General features: G+C 46.2%; 1 protein-coding gene and 1 non-coding gene across 2 annotated transcripts; one reads left to right on the top strand and one right to left on the bottom strand.

The window, feature by feature from the left end:
* Window positions 1-15,019: 15,019 nt before the first annotated feature.
* LOC147970674 (uncharacterized) lies at window positions 15,020-15,928 on the bottom strand. The gene has a single exon (XM_087523556.1). The coding sequence runs from the start codon at window positions 15,926-15,928 to the stop codon at window positions 15,020-15,022; it is 909 nt and encodes a 302-aa protein (XP_087379682.1).
* A 2,858-nt stretch (window positions 15,929-18,786) lies between these two features.
* LOC125506886 (uncharacterized) lies at window positions 18,787-20,055 on the top strand. Its single transcript, XR_015604233.1, has 2 exons — window positions 18,787-19,258; window positions 19,356-20,055. It is a non-coding gene; the product is annotated as an uncharacterized LOC125506886 (transcript).
* Window positions 20,056-20,460: the final 405 nt, after the last annotated feature.

Here is a 20,460-nt window from a genome sequence, read left to right as displayed (position 1 = left end):
CTACGTTGCCGTATTATGGGTCACAATGAAGCCCCTGGCGGATTAAAGCGTACCAAAGTGTATGGGTGCGATTTGATAAGATTATCAAAAGAGCAAACTGGTGCCGCAGAAGTTGGGCTGCAAACTGTTTCCATTATAGTTTGATTAATACGTCAAAGCGTATTTGTACAAGTAGTGCAATAAGCAACATGGCTATTTAATATGCCACAACCAAGGGAGAGCTACGTGCGGGTCCTGAAAACAAGTAGAGTGATCGTTAAAGACACCACCTAGAAATTCCCTTATACGTTAGTGCTTTTTGCTGTCTTGGTGTATCTATCCTTTCGAAAGGACCTGTGATTAGGCCGTCAGGAAGGGCCTGTGGAAAAGAAACCTAAAAAGGGAAAAAAGTAAAAGTAAAAGTATGTGTGTCCAGGGGAGGTCGAGCCGTATTATGATTCGCAATCTAGTTATGCCTCCGTCTATGCCCATGGTATTTTGAGTGCGTATTTATGTACGTGTGGTACGAACGCCGCCACTTGGTAGGGATTGGGACGGAGGCCGAATTGCTAGTCGAGCTCTTGACGAGCTGGGTTGTCCTGCTGCATAGTAGTCCAGACTCTTTTGACAGTGTCCAGGAGCTCGGCCACTGAATTGAGGTTCTGCTTGAAGAGGCCGCTCTGTACTTCTCCTGCTAAAGAAGTGGTGTGTTCCTCGGTACGGAGGGAGGGTTCCGTGTTTCCATGGACTAGTATGACGCCGCGTGGTCCAGGAATCTTGAGCTTGAGATAAGCATAGTGTGGCACCGCGTTGAATCCAGCAAATGCGGTTCGTCCCAGAAGTGTGTAATAGCCACTGCGGAAGGGGACGATCTCAAAGATCAACTATTCGCTTCGGAAGTTGTCCGGGGATCCAAAGACAACCTCTAGTCTGATTGAGCCCGTACAGCGGGCCTCTACGCCTGGTATGACCCCTTTAAAGGTAGTCTTTGTGGGCTTGATCCTTGAGGGATTAACACCCAATTTGCGCACCGTATCCTGATAGAGTAGGTTCAGGCTGCTGCCACCATCCATGAGGACTCGCATGAGATGGAATCCATCAATGATTGGGTCAAGGACCAGTGCAGCTGAACCGCCATGACGGATACTAGTCGGATGGTCCCTGTGATCGAAAGTGATCGGGCAGGAAGACCATGGGTTGAACTTTGGGGCGACTAGCTCCATCGCGTAGACGTCTCTGAGCGCGCGTTTGCGCTCCCTCTTGGGGATATGGGTAGCGTATATCATGTTCACTATTTTAACTTGGGGGAGGGGACTTCTTCTGTCCCCCCGTGTTCGGCGGACGGGACTCCTCGTCTCCGTCTTCGCTTTGCGACCCCTTCTCCTTGTTCTCGGCATTTAGTTTGCCGGCCTGTTTAAAAACCCAGCAGTCTCTGTTGGTATGATTGGCTGGTTTATCTGGGGTGCCATGGATCTGGGATGGACTATCGAGTATGCGGTCCAAGGTGGATGGGCTCGGATTGTTTCTTTTATATGTCTTCTTCTGCTGGCCCGATTTGGAGCCACTGAAACCGGCGTTGACCGCCATGTCATCGGCATTGTCACCGTTGCTTCGACGCTTGTGCCTGTTATGTTGGGGCTTGCCATTGCTGTTTTTGGTCTCAGAGGTGCCAGCCTCGCTTGAAGTGTTTTTGCTACCGGCTAGGTAACTATCCTCGCCCGTGCAAAAACGGGTCATGAGTGCCGTGAGGGCTGCCATGGATTTCGGCTTTTTTGGCCGAGGTGATGGGCGAGCCCTTCGTCACAGATGCTATGCTTAAAGGCCGCTAGGGCTTCGGCATCCGAACATACGACAATCTGGTTCTTTTTAGTTAGGAACTTGGTCCAGAATTTCCAGGCTGACTCTATGGCTGTTGAACTATGTGACTTAAGTCATCAGCATCCGGAGGTCGTACGTATGTACCTTGGAAGTTGTCGCGGAAGGCATCTTCCAAGTCCTCTCGGCTGCCAATAGAGTTTTCAGGCAGACTGTTTAACTAGTGCCGAGCTGGCCCTTTGAGTTTTAGCGGGAGGTATTTGGTGGCATGAAAGTCATCACCGTGGGCCATATGAATATGGAGAAGAAAATCTTCAATCCATACCGCAGGATCTATTGTTCCATCGTATGATTCGATGTTCACGGGCTTAAAACCTTCGGGGGATTCATGCCCCATTACTTCATCACCGAATTAAAGAGCGTGGGCGGCGCCTCTATATCGGGCCATATCACAACGTAGGTCGGATGGACTCCGTCTGTGGCATTCGGCCCCCGGCGTGATTAAGCTTGTCACGTCCGAATAGATAGCCGTCGTCGCGTGTCAGGGCACGCCCTTGCGATCCGTAGATCGATCTGGTATGTCCTGCTCTACTGTCCAGGTCCTGCCAAAGGTGATATGTATATAACCAAGTTGTTTTATCCCTGCCTTTATAGCAAGGTAGTACGGGCTGGTGTTCGGCTTGGGTTGTCGCTTTGTCCTGGCCACATGGTGGTCGGTTAGCCGCATTGTGCGCTGATGGCACGAGCTCCAATGCCTCGTCATCGAATTGAGGTAGTAATTTACGCTTTGGGTAACTTTTGGGTTGTCGCTCGAGGCCGTATTCCTCGGCTGCCAGGACGTTAGTCCATCTATCATTGAGCATATCTTGATCAGCTTGCTGTTGTTGCTGCTTCTTTTTCAGGCTCCTTGCAGTGGCTATTAGCCGGCGCTTAAAGCGCTCCTGCTCGAGAGGTTCCTCAAGCACGATAAAATCCTTGTTGCCAAGGCTCACCTCATCCTCGGAGAGTGGAAGATAGTTACTATCCTCCGAGTCTTCGTGCACGACCTGTTCATCAGGGCTGACTCGCCCATCTTCCCATTCATCCTATTCGGAAGTTGGCTCAACGGGGTCTTCATTGTCTCCGGCATCGCCTAGAGTATTGTTTTCTCTTGTGCCGGTATAGCTGTCTTTTTCACGACGTGACTTAGAGCGGGGCTGCTATCATCGGTGCTTTGGTTGTATCTCAGGAGGTTTATCTTCCGCTGGGTATTCTTTGTCATCGCCGTTAACTTCTTCGGGTGTGTCCACCATGTATACGTCATAGGAGGAGGTGGCCTTCCAGCGCCCGGTAAAGGGCGGGTTTTGGGCCTGCTCCTCTTTGGCATCGTCGTCCATACCGTCGATGTCTCCGGAGTCGTAGTTGAGCATGTCAGTTAGATCTTCGACAGTGGCTATTGAGTGGGAGGTGGGTGGGAAGCGAAATTCCCCATCATTAGCCCCTAGTTCAAACTGGATATAATTCGGCTGCGGGTCCCCTGCTAAAGAGAGGGTTTTTAATGAGTTTAGCACGTCGCCTAAAGGTGAGTGCCGGAAGATGCCCGCGGACCTGAATTCAACGATCGACGCCTAGTATGGCTCGGCGGACGCGGATGCATGTAGTTCGGAACTAGTGACCGAAGATGAATGCAGGGGTCCGGTGACGCAGACCCCGCTCGAAGTTGGGTCTGTGTGCGGCTCGAACGCCGATGAGTTTGCGGCTTCCGTGGCGGGGTTAAGCTTCCCGTCTTCGGATGGCACAAGCTGCTCCGGATCTAGGGCCAGAGCGCTTGCAGGCGCAATCTCCTGGGCATGGTCTGATGACAGATTTAGGTCATGTTCATCATGGTGGCAGGGAGCGGCTTCCATGGTCTCAAATCCGTCGAAGATCAAGTCTCCTCGGATATCAGCGACGTAGTTCAAGCTTCCAAACCTGACCTGACGGCCAGGGGCATAGCTGTTAATCTTCTCTAGATGGCCAAGCGAGTTCGCCCGCAGTGTGTCGCCGCCGAATACAAATATCTGGCTAGGGAGAAAGACATCCCCCGAGCAGCATTGTTGTAGATGATGGATGGAGCCATCGATCCTTCTGATGACGACACAGTGGAACTCTCAATGAAAGCACTAATGTCGGTGTCAAAACCGGCGGATCTCGGGTAGGGGGTCCCTAACTGTGCATCTAGGGTCGATGGTAATAGGAGAAAGGGGACACGATGTTTACCCAGGTTCAGGCCCTCTCTATGGAGGTAATACCTTACTTCCTGCTTGATTGATCTTGATGAATATGAGTATTTCAATAGTTGATCTACCACGAGATCATAATGGCTAAAACCCTAGAAGTCTAGCCTATGTGATTATGATTGTCGCTCTACGGACTAAGCCCTCCGGTTTATATAGACACCGGAGGGAACTAGGGTTATATAAAGTTGGTTACAGAGAAAGGAATCTTCATATTCGAATGCCAAACTTGCCATCCACGCCAAGGAGAGTCCCATCTGGACACGGGTGAGAGTCTTCGGTCTTGTATCTTCATAGCCCATCAGTCCGGCCCATGTCCAACAGGCCGGACGCCCGAGGACCCCTTAGTCCAGGACTACCTCACCGGTCCACCCACCTATCAAATTATTAAAGTAGCGAACGCGAATCAAACCAACATGATGAAAGTGACTAGATGGAATTCCCATGTGCCCTCAAGAAAGCTTTGCTTATTATAAGAGACCGTTTTGGCCTATCCTTTGCCACAAAAAGATTGGGCTACCTTGCTACACTTTATTTACCATTACTGTTACTTGTCCCTTACAAATTATCTTGCTATCAAACTACCTGTTACCGACTATTTCAGTGCTTGCAGAAAATACCTTGAAAACCACATGGCATTTCCTTCTGCTCATCGTTGGGTTCGACACTCTTACTTATTGAAAGGACTATGATTGATCCCCTATACTTTTGGGTCATCAAGACTCTTTTCTGGCGCTGTTGCCGGGGAGTGAAGCGCTCTTGGTAAGTGGATATTGGTAAGGAAAAATTATTACTACATGTTGAAATTTATTGTCACTTGTTACTACGGAAAACCATCCTTTGAGGGGTTTGTTCGGGGTATGTTCACCTCGACTGGAAACACAAATATTTGCCCCTCAACCTACTGCACCTACTGAAAATATTGGTTATGAAATTCCTTCAGGTCTGATAGAACAACTGCTAGCTAATCCTTATGTAGGAGATGGAACAGAACATCTTGATATGCATCTGATACATGTGGATGAAATTTGTGGATTATTTAAGCTTGCAGGTTTACATGGAGATGAAGTTAAGAATAAGGTTTTCCCTTTATCTTTGAAGGGAAAAGCATTGACATGGTATAGGCTATGCGATGATATTGGTTCTTGGAACTGGAATCGATTGAAATTGGAATTTCACCAAAAAAATTATCCTATGCATCTAGTTCATCATGATCGGAATTATATATATAATTTTTGGCCTCGTGAAGGAGAAAGCATCGCTCTAGCTTGGGGGAGGCTTAAGTCATTGTTATATTCATGCCCCAATCATCAGCTCCCGAGAGAAATTATTATTCAGAATTTTTATGCTCGACTTTCTCGTGATGATCAATCCATGCTTGATACTTCTTGTATTTGTTCTTTTATGAAGAAGACGATTGAGTTCAAGTGGGATCTTTTAGAAATAATTAAATAGAAATCTAAAGTTTGGGAACTCAATGAAGGTAAAGAGTCGGGTATTAAGCTTAAGTATGATTATGTTAAATCTTTTATGAATACCGATCCTTTTGTGAATCATTTGATACTCATGTTCATCTCCCTAAGTAGAAGTGGTTTAAATATCGTCCCCCTATTAAAGAAGAAATTAAAGAATCGGATAAAGCTAAAGATGAAACTATCATTTACAATGTTGATCCAGTTGTGCCTACTGCTTATATTCAAAAACCACCTTTCCCTGTTAGGATAAAGGAACATGTTAATGTATCAATTATGGTTCGCAAAAGTAATATTAAAGCACCTAAACCCTCTGAGCAAATCAAAGTAGAACCTAGTGTTGCTATGGTTAAAGATCTCATGGTAGAAAATATTGATGGTCACATGTTATTTATTTCTGTGATGAAGCTACTAGAGTTGCTAAACCCGATGAAGAAGATAAACATAGAACTATTGCTGGCATGCCTGTTGTCTCAGTTAAAATAGGAGATCACTGTTATCATGGTTTATGTGACTTAGGTGCGAGCATGAGCGCTATTCCTTTTACCTTATACCAAGAAATTATGAATAATATAACACCCGCTGAAATAGAAGACATAAATGTTACTATTAAACTTGCTAATAGAGGCACCATCACACCACTTGGGATTGTTAGAGATGTTGAAGTCTTGGGCGGGAAAATAAAATACCATACTGATTTTCTAGTTCTTGGTTCCCCACAGGATGACCTTTGTCCCATTATCTTTGCTAGACCTTTCTTGAACACTGCAAGCCACTATAGGTGTTAGCTTTGGTGATGAGTCTCATGAGTTCAATTTCTCTAAGTTTAGTAGACAACCTCATAAGAAAGAATTACCTATTAAGGATGAAATAATTGGTCTTGCTTCTATTGCTATGCCTCCTACTGATCCACTAGAACAATATTTGCTAGACCATGAAAATGATATGCACTTGCATGAAAGAAATGAAATAGATAAAAATTTCTTTGAACAACAACCGCTCCTTAAACAGAATTTGCCTATTGAAACTCTAGGAGGTCCTCCTCCACCAAAAGGTGATCCTGTGTTTGAATTAAAACAATTGCCAGACACTTTAAAGTATCCTTATCTTGATGAGAAAAGGATATATCTTGTTATTATTAGTGCTAACCTTTCAGAACATGAAGAAGAAAGATTATTGAAAATTTTGAAGAAGCACCGACCTGCTATTGGACATACTCTTGACGATCTTAAGGGCATTATGCCCACTCTATGTCAGCACAAGATTAATATGGAACCTGGTGCTAAACCCGTTGTTGATCACCAACGACGTCTGAATCCTAAGATGAAAGAAGTGGTAAGAACTGAAATGCTAAGGCTTCAGGAAGCAGGTATAATCTATCCCATAGCTGATAGTAGATGGGCAAGTCTTGTCTATTGTGCCCCTAAGAAGGGACGTATTACTATTGTTCCTAATGATAAAAATGAACTCATTCCACAATGAATTGTTACTGGGTATAGAATGGTAATTGATTTTATAAAATTAAATGAAGCTACTAGAAAAGATCATTACCATTTTTCTTTCATTGATCAAATGCTAGAAAGATTATCTAAGCATACACACTTTTGTTTTCTTGATAGATATTCTGGTTTTTCTCAAACAACCGTTTCACAACCTGATCAAGAGAGAACCACCTTTACTTGTCCTTTTGGAACTTATGCTTATAGATGCATGCCTTTTGGTTTATGCAATGCACCTTCTACCTTTTAAATATGTATGACTGGTATATTCTCTGATTTTTGTGAAAATATTGTTGAGGTTTTCATGGATGATTTTTTTTCATTTACGGAACTTCTTTTGATGATTGCTTAAGAAACCTTGATCGAGTTCTACAGATATGTGAACAAACTAATCTTGTCTTGAATTGGGAGAAGTGCCACTTTATGGTTAATGAAGATATTGTCTCGGGGCATAATTTTTTTGAATGAGGTATTGGGGTGGATAAAGCTAAAGTTTATGCAATCGAGAAAATGCCATGTCCTAAAGATATTAAAGGTATTCGTAGTTTCCTTGGTCATGCTAGTTTCTATAGGAGGTTTATTAAAAACTTCTCTAAAATTTCTAGGCCTCTTACAAATATTTTACAAAAGGATGTTCCATTTGTTTTTTATGATGATTGTGTAGAAGCCTTTGAAACACTTAAGAAAGCCTTAACTTATGCACCTATAGTTCAACCACCTGACTGGAACTTGCCTTTTGAAATTATGTGTGATGCTATTGCTTATGCTTTTGGTGCGGTACTAGGACAGAGAGTTGATAAGAAATTAAATGTTATCCATTATGCTAGCAAAACTCTAGACAGTGCCCAAAGAAATTATGCTACTACTGAAAAATAATTTTTAGCAATTGCATTTGCTTGTGATAAATTCAGATCTTACATTATTGATTCCAAAGTAATTGTTCACACTGATCATGCTGCTATAAAATACATTATGGAAAAGAAAGATGCTAAACCTAGACTCATTAGGTGGGTTCTCTTGCTACAAGAATTTGATTTACATATCACCGATAGGAAAGGAGTTGAGAACCCCATAGTTGATAACTTGTCTAGGTTAGAAGATATTCTTTAGTACCCACTACCTATTGATGATAGCTTTCCTGATGAACAAGTAGCTGCAATAAATGTTTCTCACAATTGTGGCACCCCGGCTCAGAGAAACCAGTTTACCTTGCATTGCCAGCCCAGAGATCTTGTCTTCTCGCAATGCACAACATCTTGGTACAGAAAGCAACCACTTTATTGATGCTAGCGGAACATAGTTCATATTACAACAAGTTGTGAGGCCAAGCGGCACACACGGTGTGGCTGAAGAATATGTACATTATTTAGTGAACATAAAGGGGCCTCGATCATGACAACTATGCGGCAGCGGAACGACGACAAAGCGGGACTCCATAGCACATGGACACCGATGTGGACACGATCTAGACTCGGAAAGCACTCCTATCCAACGAGACTTTCCTGAAAGCTGGCATGACACGCCAGGTCACCAATTGAATAATTAATGCAAAATCATACTTGGGATGCAGTGATCATGATCTCGTGACTTAAGTCCCTCGGAGTTACTTACCAAATGGTGATCCCTCTTGGACCACAAACTGACCAACATCTTGGTCTTTAATCGGGTTACCTCGTAACCAAACAGTGATCGTACTCGAATCACAAACTGGCCAACAACTTGGCCTCCAGCATCAAGATGATTTCTCGACCATCCTCTCTTCAACCGTGCAAGGTTATTATCTTAGTGTGCATAATTATTAAAATGTTGATCCATGCTGTGACCTACTTTCGAGCTTGTCCGTAACCATGGACTCGGTTATCGATAGATTTAATACACTCTGCAGAGGTAGTGCACTGTACCCACACCACGGAACCCATGGTCTCGCACTCCCATTCGGGTGGACCAATGGCATTCCGACAGAACCCCACCATTGCCATGACACTCTCCCGGCCACTCTGACTCACTCCCCACTGGGCAAAGTCATGGGTGGCCCAGTGCCTACCAAAGACACCAACGGCCACAGTCATGGCAAAACATAAACGGTCCCAAATGGGGACAAGGTACCATAACAACAACGGGCACACAAGGTCATGTCTGCTTACCGGGCTAGAGTAATGCACGCCCATAACCTTCCCTCATTGGAGGTACCGACCAGAGGCATGACAACAGACCGAATAAAGGCCTTCCCACCAAGGCAAATGTGGTTGCACTAGGGAAAATCTCGATTCAGTGGCACCATGACCCAATAAACGATATGTTCAAGTTGAGTTATTATCAGGTTCAACTTAAAGTGAAAGTTACCGGTGTCATGATATGCCATGAAAATTCAACACTAATAACTGGGTCAGCTTCATCAAATACTAAGCATATATCTCAATAACTCACAACACCTCTCTGGTTATGTTCATTTAGCAAATTAACCATGACAATATCTTAGCATAATTCTATTCTCACTCAAGAAAATATTAAGCCAACTAATTCCTTTTTCATAAACATATTACTTCTTCATAATCAAATATTACTTCTAATGACTTAAACTAACTTAGTTGGTTGTAAACTTCTGTAGACAAAACATATCAACTTAAACAAGCATCCAACAGAATATATATATATATACATATATATATTAGTGAATTAAATGCATGAATTAAATCATTTGTTCAAGTTCGAAAAATCACAAATATTGCAATGACACCATCAAAATGTTGTTGTGGCTTGCCTTAGTGCACATGAGGGTCACACTCCTCGTGGTGATCCTCAAGACAAGCTTCACCTTCTGGAAACAATTATAAACACAAAAAGAAAACATCAAGAACCACTATGAAATTCACCAGAAAATCTATACAGCAGAGAAAAATCTCATTTTTGGTGAGCTGCTAGATCTTTTCATTAAGAAGACAATGCAAAAAGAATCAATCCATTTGGACTTATGATTAAAAAGTTGTGGCCGTTTGAAGCTCTCTGGAATAATTTGAATTTGATTTAAATAAAACAGAACTAGGGGGTGACGTCGAAGGCGTAAACCCCGCGGGGAGCCTCCACTCATACCGCTTCGGGCGCGGCCAGAGTGGCTGACAGCGCGCCCTGCCAGTCAGGTGAGAGGGAGGGGGAGAGGGAAACAGAGCACGGCGAAGCTTCGCCGGAGCACACGCCGTCGAGGAGGGCGTCTTGGCACGAGCTAGAGGGATGGATCGAAAGAGAAGACGAAGGCGCACCTGCCCGTACCCGTAGATTAGCTAGGGGTGGTCGGACAGCGTCGGAACGGGCCTCTCCAGCGGCGACAGAGAATGGAGGTCGCCGGAGTTGGGGCTGACGGCGACCAGAGGCTGCACCAGTGGTCCCAACCGGGTCGGTTGGCACCACTGAAGCACGACGGAGGCTCTGGAAGAGTAGCCCGAGGCTGGAGCTGCGGGGACGACCTGAGGGGATCGCCGGCGAGCTCGAGCTCGGCGATGGCGGCCCGAGGCCTGCCCGGCCGGTCCACGGCTTCCTATTGGTTTGTGGAGTGTGTGAGAGGGCTTGGTGATGCTCGAGAGGGATGGGGAGGGCTGTATTTATAGCCGAACAAGGTGAGGGGTTCGGGCTCCGCCGGAGGACACCTGGACATGGCGCCCGTGACGAACGGCGTTAGTGAGCGAGGGGGAAGGCGACGCAGCTCACGCGGGCACTGTGAGTGGGCGGAGACGAGCACATGAACGAGGGGGTGCCAATGAACACAGTGTGCAGCACACTGTTGGGTTGGCCGGACCGCGCCCGTGCTCCCTACGGCGAGTTCCGGCATCGGCGAGTGCCGGGAGGGACTTAATGGAGTAGAGACAGGGATCGTGGCGAGGTTTGGCGAGGTGCGGCAGGCGGGGAAGCGAGCCCGCGCCGAACAGAGCGCTCGGCGGCACTCAGAGCGCGGCGACTAGCGGGTTGGCACCGTGCACACGTGTGGTCACCGCGTGAACTTCGGCATAAAGCCACAGCTGGCCCCAATTTCATGTCTGGGCGTTGTCCTTAGTGTTTTAGGTAGAGCCAATGCTTGGATTCGAGCTCAGGTGCATTAAGATGGAATTTCACTACAAGGTAAGTTTCTGGTCAGTAACTTTGAGAGCTTACTATGGTCAAAATACAAAGAGTTGGGAGCTGAGCTTTGGAGGTTAGCAATCATCTAGGAGGGTGGTGATGCACAAGAAAATTCAGCATCAGTGGAACAAGTAAAATGGTAGTTGCTGTAGAAACTACCATTTCTGTCCAGAACATAAAATATTTTCTCTAGCAAAGATATTCCAAAAAGTGATGCAATATTTTTTCTCAGGAAGGTATCCTAGGGTTCAAAGAATATTTGTGAATTTTCTCAGATTTTTGTGGGCAAGAAAAATAGGGGTTGCTTTGGAGCACAAGTGGCTGTTTAGGGTTTTAGAGGGAAAAATGAATATTTTTCATCTAAGAAAAATATTCACAATATTATTTGGAGATTGATGAGAGAAGAAGTGATGGCTAGAGAGAGAAATGAGTCACTTGGGTGAAAGTCAAGGTGGTGCCCAAGTGTTTAAGTCCAACTGAAGTGATTCAAACTCCAAATTGAAATCAAAACCAAATAAAATCAGAAAAAGAAGAGAGGGCAAAAACCAGGCTGTCACAAACCTCCCCCGCTTAGGATGAATCTCGTCCTCGAGATTCGGTTGCTCGGGAAAACAATTGTGGATAATGTGCCTTTAGAAATTCTTCTCGTTCCCAAGTGGCTTCTGCCTCTGTGTGATGCTCCCACTGAACCTAGTAAAACTTTCTTGTTTTACTACGAGTGACCCTTTCCATCTCATCCAAAATTCTGAATGGTCTCTCTTCATATGTTAAATCCTTAGCCAACTCTATTTATGTCACAGCAGTCTTTTTCTCGGGCAGCGATATACATCACCTCAACTGTGAGACATGGAACACATTGTGTACTTATGACAATTCTAGGGGCAGTTCCAACTGATATGCAATAGTACCCACCCTGGACATAATTGGGAATGGACCAATAAACCTGGGCGCCAATTTTCTGCGAGTCTGGAATCTCTTGAATCCTTTCATAGGAGTGACTCGGAGGTATACATGTTCTCCAGGTTCAAAATTGATTTGTCAGTGCTTTGCATCATAATAACTCTTCTGTCGAGATTTAGCCAATTGCAATCTGTCTCGGATTTCCTTGATTTGCTTTTCACCTTCCATCATGAGATCCGTTCCAAAAATACGGCTATCTCCAGTTTGATACCAATTCAATGGAGTGCGACACTTACGGCCATACAAAGCCTCATAGGGTGACATCTTTAGACTGGTCTAGAAACTACTGTTGTAGGAGAACTCGGCGTACGACAAACAGTCTTCCCATGTAGGTCCTTGGGCCAAGGCACAGGCCCGAAGCATATCTTCAAGTATTTGATTTACACGCTCAGTCTGTCCATCGGTCCGAGGATGATAAGAGATACTATATTTTAGCGCTGTCCCCAAGGCTTGATGGAGGCGTGTCCAGAAAGCAGAGGTAAAAAGTGACCCGCGGTCGGAAGTGATTGTTCGCGGTGCTCCATGTAGACTGACTATTCTGGACACATACAGTTGTGCGAGCTGACCGGCTCGATATGTAGTTTTGATGGGGATAAAATGAGCTACCTTGGTTAAGGTGTCCACTATGACCCATACTGCGTCATGGCCTCGTTGAGTCTTTGGTAGACTTGTGACAAAATCCATGCAAAATTCATCCCACTTCCATTGTGAAACGGGCAATGGTTGGAGGAGTCCGGCTAGTTTCTGGTGTTCTGCCTTCAGTTCGTTGCATATGTCGCAACAGGCCACAAAGTAGGCAATGTCCTTCTTCATTCCATCCCACCAGAATATTTTTTGAAGGTCTTCGTACATTTTAGTACCCCCAGGGTGAATAGAATATGAAGATCTGTGTGCTTTTGACAGTATTCTCTTCCTTAAATCTTCTTGCCTGGGTACACAAATCCTTCCACGGAATCATAGTGTACCTTGCCGATCCTTAGAAAAATCTGATGTCTGTCCTGCTAGCACACGCCGGGCATGTTTTTGTAAGATTGTGTCATTTGGCTGGGCCTTGCGGATGTCTTCCTCGAGGGTTGGAGTAACTTCCATATCAGCACCAACTATGACCCGGTTGAGCTGAGCAATCTCTTCTCGAAGTTCAGGAGGCAAGGATCCCATTATGATATTCAGGCTGACAGGCTTTCGCCTGAGTGCATCGGCAACCACGTTGGCGTTACCCAGGTGGTAATTAATTCCAAGATCATAGTACTTGACTAACTCAAGCCATCTTCGCTGGCGGAGATTTAAATCTGGCTGAGTAAATATGTACTTGAGACTTTTGTGGTCAGTAAATATTTGGCACCTCTTCCCAATGAGGTAGTGCCTCCAAATCTTTAGAGCATGAACCACCGCAGCTAATTCTAGATCATGAGTAGGATAGTTTCCTTCGTGGGGTCGTAGCTGTCATGATGCATATGCTACCACCTTGCCATCTTGCATAAGTACGCATCCAAGGCCCTGTCTGGAAGCGTCACAGTACACATCAAAGCTGTGGTAGATGTCTGGAAGAGTCAACACCGGTGCTATTGTCAACCGGATTTTCAGCTCATTGAAACTTTTCTCACAGTCCTCAGTCCATTCAAACTTCTTATCTTTCTTGAGCAATTCCGTCATTGGCTTGGCAATTTTAGAGAAGCCTTCAATGAAATGGCGATAGTATCCGGCTAATCCAAGGAAACTTCATATTTGCGATAGTGTTGTGGGTGCCAACCAATCGAGCACGTCCTTTACTTTTCTCGGGTCCATAGCTATACCTTCTGCAGAAAACACATGCCCAAGAAATCCAACTCGCTTGAGCCAAAACTCACATTTACTGAATTTGGCGTACAACTGATGGTCGCGAAGTCATTGTAATATGGCTCTGAGGTGTCCTTTGTGCTCTTCTTCACCTTTTGAGTATATGATAATGTCGTCGATGAAGACCACCACAAATTTATCTAGGAATTCCATGAACACCTTGTTCATCATATGCATGAAGAAAGCAGGGGCATTGGTGAGGCCGAAGGACATAACGGTATATTCATAAAGACCGTATTGGGTAGTGAATGCGGTCTTAGGAATATCTTCCTTTTTAATCTTGAGTTGGTGGTATCCTGTCCTTAAATCAACCTTGGAAAATAACTTTGCCCCACTGAGTTGGTGACATCATCGATCCTGGGTAGTGGATATTTATTTTTGATGGTGACATCATTCAGCTGACTCTAATCCACACACATACGAAGACTACCATCTTTCTTATCCACAAATATAGTAGGTGATCCACATGGTGAAAGAGCTGGGACGGATGTATCCTTTCTGGAGTATCTCGTCAAGTTGTTTCTTTAGCTCCACTAATTTTGACGAAGGCATTCGATAATACTTCATGTATAACGGTGCGGTTCCGTGCACAAGATCTATTACGAACTCAAGCTCTCGATCTGGCGGCATGCCTGGCAGTTCTTCTGGGAATACATCAGGAAACTCACTGACCACAGGAATTAATTCCAATTCACCAGCCACAGCGATGAAGACCATTTCTTTCTTGGGTATGCTCCTGCGGGCATAAAATTTTGTAGTCTACCCCTCTTGACTTGTCAAAGTGACTTCTCAGGTCACGCAATTAATGCATACTTGATAAACTTGACAAACTCAATGACTATCAAGGAAGTTGGAAAACGGACTCCGTTGATATTAATTTCCAGATTACGGCAGACCAGATTGCTTCTGAGCAAAGATCCCGGAGATTGTACTAGCATATTCTTGCTCAAAACCGAACAAGGAAATTTGTTTTGGGCAACAAAACTCCGTGAAATAAAAGAGTGGGAAGCCCCAGAGTCGAATAAAATAATGGCAGGTATGCTATTAATAGAAAACATACCAATGACGACTTCGGGGTTCTCTTGGGCTTCGTCTACGGAGAGGTGATTGACTTGCCCAGTGATGTTTTCTGGATAGGATATGACCCCATAAATTTGACTTGAGGCCTGAATGGAGGATTAGTCTTGCTGTTCTTGGGACACTGTCTGGCATAATGTCCGGTTTGCCCACAACTGAAACAAGAATTTTTGCGCTGGCACTCTTCTCGCACCGGATTGGTCAGTACATTCTTGACTTGTGTAGTAGTTTTGTTAACATTCTGCTGCAAATTGGGCTTGTACTCTACCTGATTATGCTGCCAGGTACAAGCCTTTTGCACTGCTTGCACTTCCTTCCTTGGCTCAAACTTGCGCTTGTGATCGTTATTTGCAGACTTATTGTCATGTATAAGCTTGTGCTCCCTTTCAGCAATGAGAGCCTTGTTTACCAGAGTTTGGAAATCAGGGAAGTCAAACATACTGAGGGTGCATCGGAGATGCTGGTTTAATCCCCCAAGAAACCTGTCAATCTTTCTTTCTTCGGTGGCCACATCATAAAGAGAGTAATGGGCCAAATGATTGAACTTATGCAAATATTCCCTCACGGACTGACTTCCTTGGAGGAGCACGAGGAATTCACGGCGCTTGACCTTCATAATTCCAAAAGGAATATGGTATTTACGGAAATGATCCTTGAATTTGCTCCAGGTGATTTCTTCACCAGCAGGCCACATGGCTTTTGCATTTTCCCACCATATGGCAGCAGCACCTTCAAGATAATGAGTTGCAAACAGGACTTTGTCATCCTCTTCAGTACGAGCAATCTCAAACTTCTTCTCAATGGTTCGTAACCAGTCATCTGCGTCCATGGGATTAATAACCTGACTGAAACTAGGAGGCTTGGTTCGTTGAAAATCTGACAGCTTGGAGTGATGATTGTTCTGATTTCCATTCTGTCCAACCATAGCTTGCACACTCCTTAATATTTCAATCAGATCATTATTCCTCCTTTCCTCAAACATACACATAATTTGATCAATGGATGGCGGATTTGGCGGTGGAGGCGGTGGTGGAACGTATGGCTCGGGGGAGTGTCCTGCCTGTCGTGCAGAACGACGAACAGGAACATCCTCACAAGCGTCGCTACTGCTGCCTCTTCGCGTCATCCTATTGTTTGTTTTTCCCAAGACAATGCATCCGAGATGAGCAACATCCAAAAAAATATAGTGGAGAAAAGCCAGTGACAAAAACCCGAAAGAAAACGAAATACGAACAAAGCACAGCGAATAAAAGAAAGTTCCAACATAATTATACATAGACTCATACATAAAAGAGAAATGACATGATAAGTTCGACTACTCTCATACATAGAAACAGAACAACATGACTCGTATGACTACATCGGTACATCAACCTGACGACTGTGGATACTCGAGTGCTCTAAAGCTCTGCTGGTGCTGTGGGGTCTTCTCCTGAAGCAGACTCGGATCCTAAACTGACGACGTTAACCGAGACCTCCGGGTTAAAGGTAACACGACGATGATGCCTCGAGGGCTCTCCCTCCGGAGCAGGTGCAGGATGAGGCTGGAGCATCTGGGCTACTGGGGTAGTGAGAAGGGAAAACCACTCAGCAGGAGCACTGAGAGGATTCACGGTTGAGGTGCCCGAGCTACTTGGAGGAGTAACTGGTGAAATAGGTGAACTAGAACTGGAGGGAATATAAGGAGTAAATCCCGTAGACGATGGAGTAGTGGAAGCTCTAGTAGCGGCTAAAGCAGTGCGAGCACGAGTCATCTCTCGAGCCAGCTCGTGAACCATAAGATAGCTAGCAGTGATATAACGAGAAAGGTGGCTAGCAGTACTATCAGACTCCAGATCAACGATAGGAAAACGGACACGACCATTGTCGTGCACGGAGGGATAGCAGTGGAAACCTGGATGGTTCTGCATTCGGACCTCGTTATAACGCAGCTCGACGAGGACCTCAAATGCAGCAAACTGGACAGCCTGAGAAGCAGTAGAAGCGAAACTGCTCATGGAGGTACGGATATAAGTGCTGGAAGATGAACTGGTGCGCAGAGTGACCACTGCGTGATACTCATACATTGAGTCTGCTAGACGCTCCCGGTACACACGATAGACTGGATCGTCACCGAGGGGGTACAGCCGATGCCACACGTTACAGAGGAGATGCGGCACGTGTACGGCAAGCTGCAACTGTCACGGATACGGCACCAGAGCCATCTACACCACCAGCCATTAGTAGGTTAGAATAAAGATAAACGAGCACATGCAATGCAACAATCAGCTACAAGCACTATCGGCACTCAACTTATACCCTGAATAATGTCCAGTTAACACGTTGGCAGCCTAGCGTGTCCAACAGTCAGCGGGGCTCTGATACCAAGCGTTGTGGCACCCCGGCTCAGAGCAACCGGTTTACCTTGCATTGCCAACTTAGAGATCTTGTCTTCTGGCAATACACAACATCTTGGTACAGAAAGCAACCGCTTTACTGATGCTAGCGGAACATAATTCATATTACAACAAGTTGCGAGGCCAAGCGGCACACACGGTGCGGCTGAACAATATGTACATTATTTAGTGAACATAAAGGGGCCTTGATCATGACAACTACGCGGCAGCGTAATGACGACGAAGCGGGACTCCATAGCATAGGGACACCGATGTGGACACGATCTAGACTCGGACTGCATTCTTTCCAACGAGACTTCCCTGAAAGCTGGCATGACACGCCAGGTCAGTACATTGAATGTACTTGCAAGCTCACAACAAGTATAAACATAATGAAAAACAATATATGATAATTAGCCAATTGAATCATTAATGCAAAATCATACTTCAGATGCAGTGATCATGATCTCGTGACTTAAGTCCCCCAGACTTACTTACCAAACGGTGATCCCTCTTGGACCACAAACTGACCAACATCTTGGTCTTTAATCGGGTTACCTCGTAACCAAACAGTGATTGTACTCGAATCACAAACTGGCCAACAACTTGGCCTCCAACATCAAGATGATTTCTCAACCATCCTCTCTTGAACCACGCAAGGTTATTATCATAGTGTACATAATTATTTAAACATTGATCCATGGAGTGACCTACTTTTGAGCTTGTTCGTAACCGTGGACACGGCTATTGATAGATTTAATACACTCTGCAGAGGTAGCGCACTGTACCCACACCACAGAAACCATGGCCTCGCACTCCCATTCGGGTGGACCAATGGCATTCCGACAGAACCCCTCCATTGCCATGACACTCTTCCGGCCACTCCGACTCACTCCTCACTGGGCGAAGTCATGCGTGGCCCCGTTCCTACGAAAGACACCAACGGCCACCGTCGTGGCAAAACAAAATGGTCCCAAACAGGGACAAGGTACCATAACAACAACGGGCACACAAGGTTATGTCTGCTTACCGGGCCAGGGTAACGCACGCCCATAACCTTCTCTCATTGGAGGCACCAACCAGAGGCATGACAATAGACCGAATAAAGGCCTTCCCACAAAGGCAAATGTGGTTGCACTGGGGAAAATCTCGGTTCAGTGGCACCATGACCCGATCAACGATATGTTCAGGTTGAGTTATTATCAGGTTCAATTTAAAATGAAAGTAACCGGTGTCTATTATGATAACACCCTTAAGAGTCTTATTATGATAACACTAGGGGTTATTCTGATAACACATGTGCAAACACCTCGCGAGCTCCACCGAACCGAAAAAAAATCTACCCAAGCCCCACGTACAAACTTATCCATTCCCCACCCCACCACCCCACACCAAACCCACCCGCCTTCTCGGGTCGAACCCCACCCCCGACCACCTCCCACCCTGCAGCGGTGCCCCCATCCCCGACCACCTTCCACCCCGCGGCGCCTACCTCTCCCCTTCCCAGTGGATCCCGGCCCAGCGGCGGGGAACTGCTCTGGCCAACTTTCTCGCCCCCCTGCGCCGCTGCCCACCCCGCATTGTGCGCCGCCGCCCGCACCGACCACCAACCTGCTCTGCATCTGCCTCAGTCTGGCGATATACCTCAGATCCAGCTCTCCCTCACGCTGCTGGTGAGATTCACCTCGCCGGATCCAGTGGCTGAGGCCACAGATCGTTCGATCCCGAGCGGATCTGTCGATGTGAGCCGCGAGAAAACAACACCGTTTGGTGCACGTGGTGGAGCAGCTCCACCACGACGACCATGGCGGAGAGCCAGGCCCGGCGCAGTGCCCTCCTCTCGATGCCGCCTCTCACCCCCCGTTCAATGCGTCGGTGTTGTGGGTGTCTTCCTTGCCGTGATATTTTTTGTCCACATGGGCCATCGGCTTGCCTCCTGATGTGTCATCGGCGGCCTTGATTGTGGTGCTTCTCCAGGGACCCCGGTGGCCTCGAGTGAACTGCAGCGGAGTCGCCCGGGATTGGCTACCCATCAGCAAGCGAATCTGGAGGCCCCAAGTTGCCGGCGGCAAAGCTCTGGATCGAGTCGAGCCGCTAGCCGTCTCATCCGCCACTGGAGCAGCACGACCTTGCCGGTGCAGTGCACCGCGACTCCCACGTTCAGTGCAGTGGGTGTGTACCCCTCCTCCCCTTGCAGTCCAGCCGCCCTTGGCTTGCAGTGCGCTGGCACGCGCGTTGCCGTGCAGTTCATTGACGCATTTCCCTGACTTTTTTGTTTCCTGCTATTCCACTGAAGTGTGCCTCGCCTTCGTCCAGTTCCCTTTGCCTTAAGGTGTTTTTCAAAGGGATACCAAAAAAGAGGTTCAAACGGCGTGCAATATACGGTGGAGCGCTGCTACACTCCGCTGTCGAGCGACAGCCACAAAACGATGCCAGCATGCAGTTCGGTACCAAACGCGATGCACCCCGGGCATGAGAGTTCCTTCGGGCATCAACTTGAAGTGCACATGGTGTGAGAGTGGTGTGCAGTTTGATAGATGGTGTGGTGCGGTGTGCACGGGCACGTTCCCGTGCAGTGCAGCATGCGGGTTCTTACAGTGCGGAAACATCGGTGTTGTATGTATGTCGTTGGCTCATCATGCAATTTACTCGATGCTCTTGTGGAGTGCACAACCCATCTGCTTGCAGTTTCGCTGGCCGCGCGTGCAGTCTGCCACCCGTCCGGCACATGCGTGCAGTACATTTTTTATGAAAAAGTTGGGGGACGTTGTTCACTCCATCCATGTTTTGCATTTTTGGAGATCTTTTTTTGAAAAGTGCACTCAGTTTGTATAAAAAAGAATGATGTTTCATTACCCCTATGTATGAAGTGCATTTTGTTTCGTGTGTTTAAAAAATTAGTCGACTACATTAACACCTGCAGTGTGTTTGGTCCTCGGATGTGGTTCACTTTTGAGAGTGATGAGGTTCACTTGTGCACAACATGGAAAATACGAAAACTTAGCGAAACAAAAAAAATAGTAATGTGGTTCACTTCAATATATGTCGCGGTTCTCTCGCCCTCGTCTCCGTGGTCCACTCT

The sequence above is a fragment of the Triticum urartu genome, chromosome 5A, assembly GCF_056163025.1.
Source record: "Triticum urartu cultivar PI428250 chromosome 5A, HENAU_Tu73, whole genome shotgun sequence".
Classification (NCBI taxonomy): Eukaryota; Viridiplantae; Streptophyta; class Magnoliopsida; order Poales; family Poaceae; genus Triticum; species Triticum urartu.
This window is presented reverse-complemented; position numbering and strand designations above follow the sequence as displayed.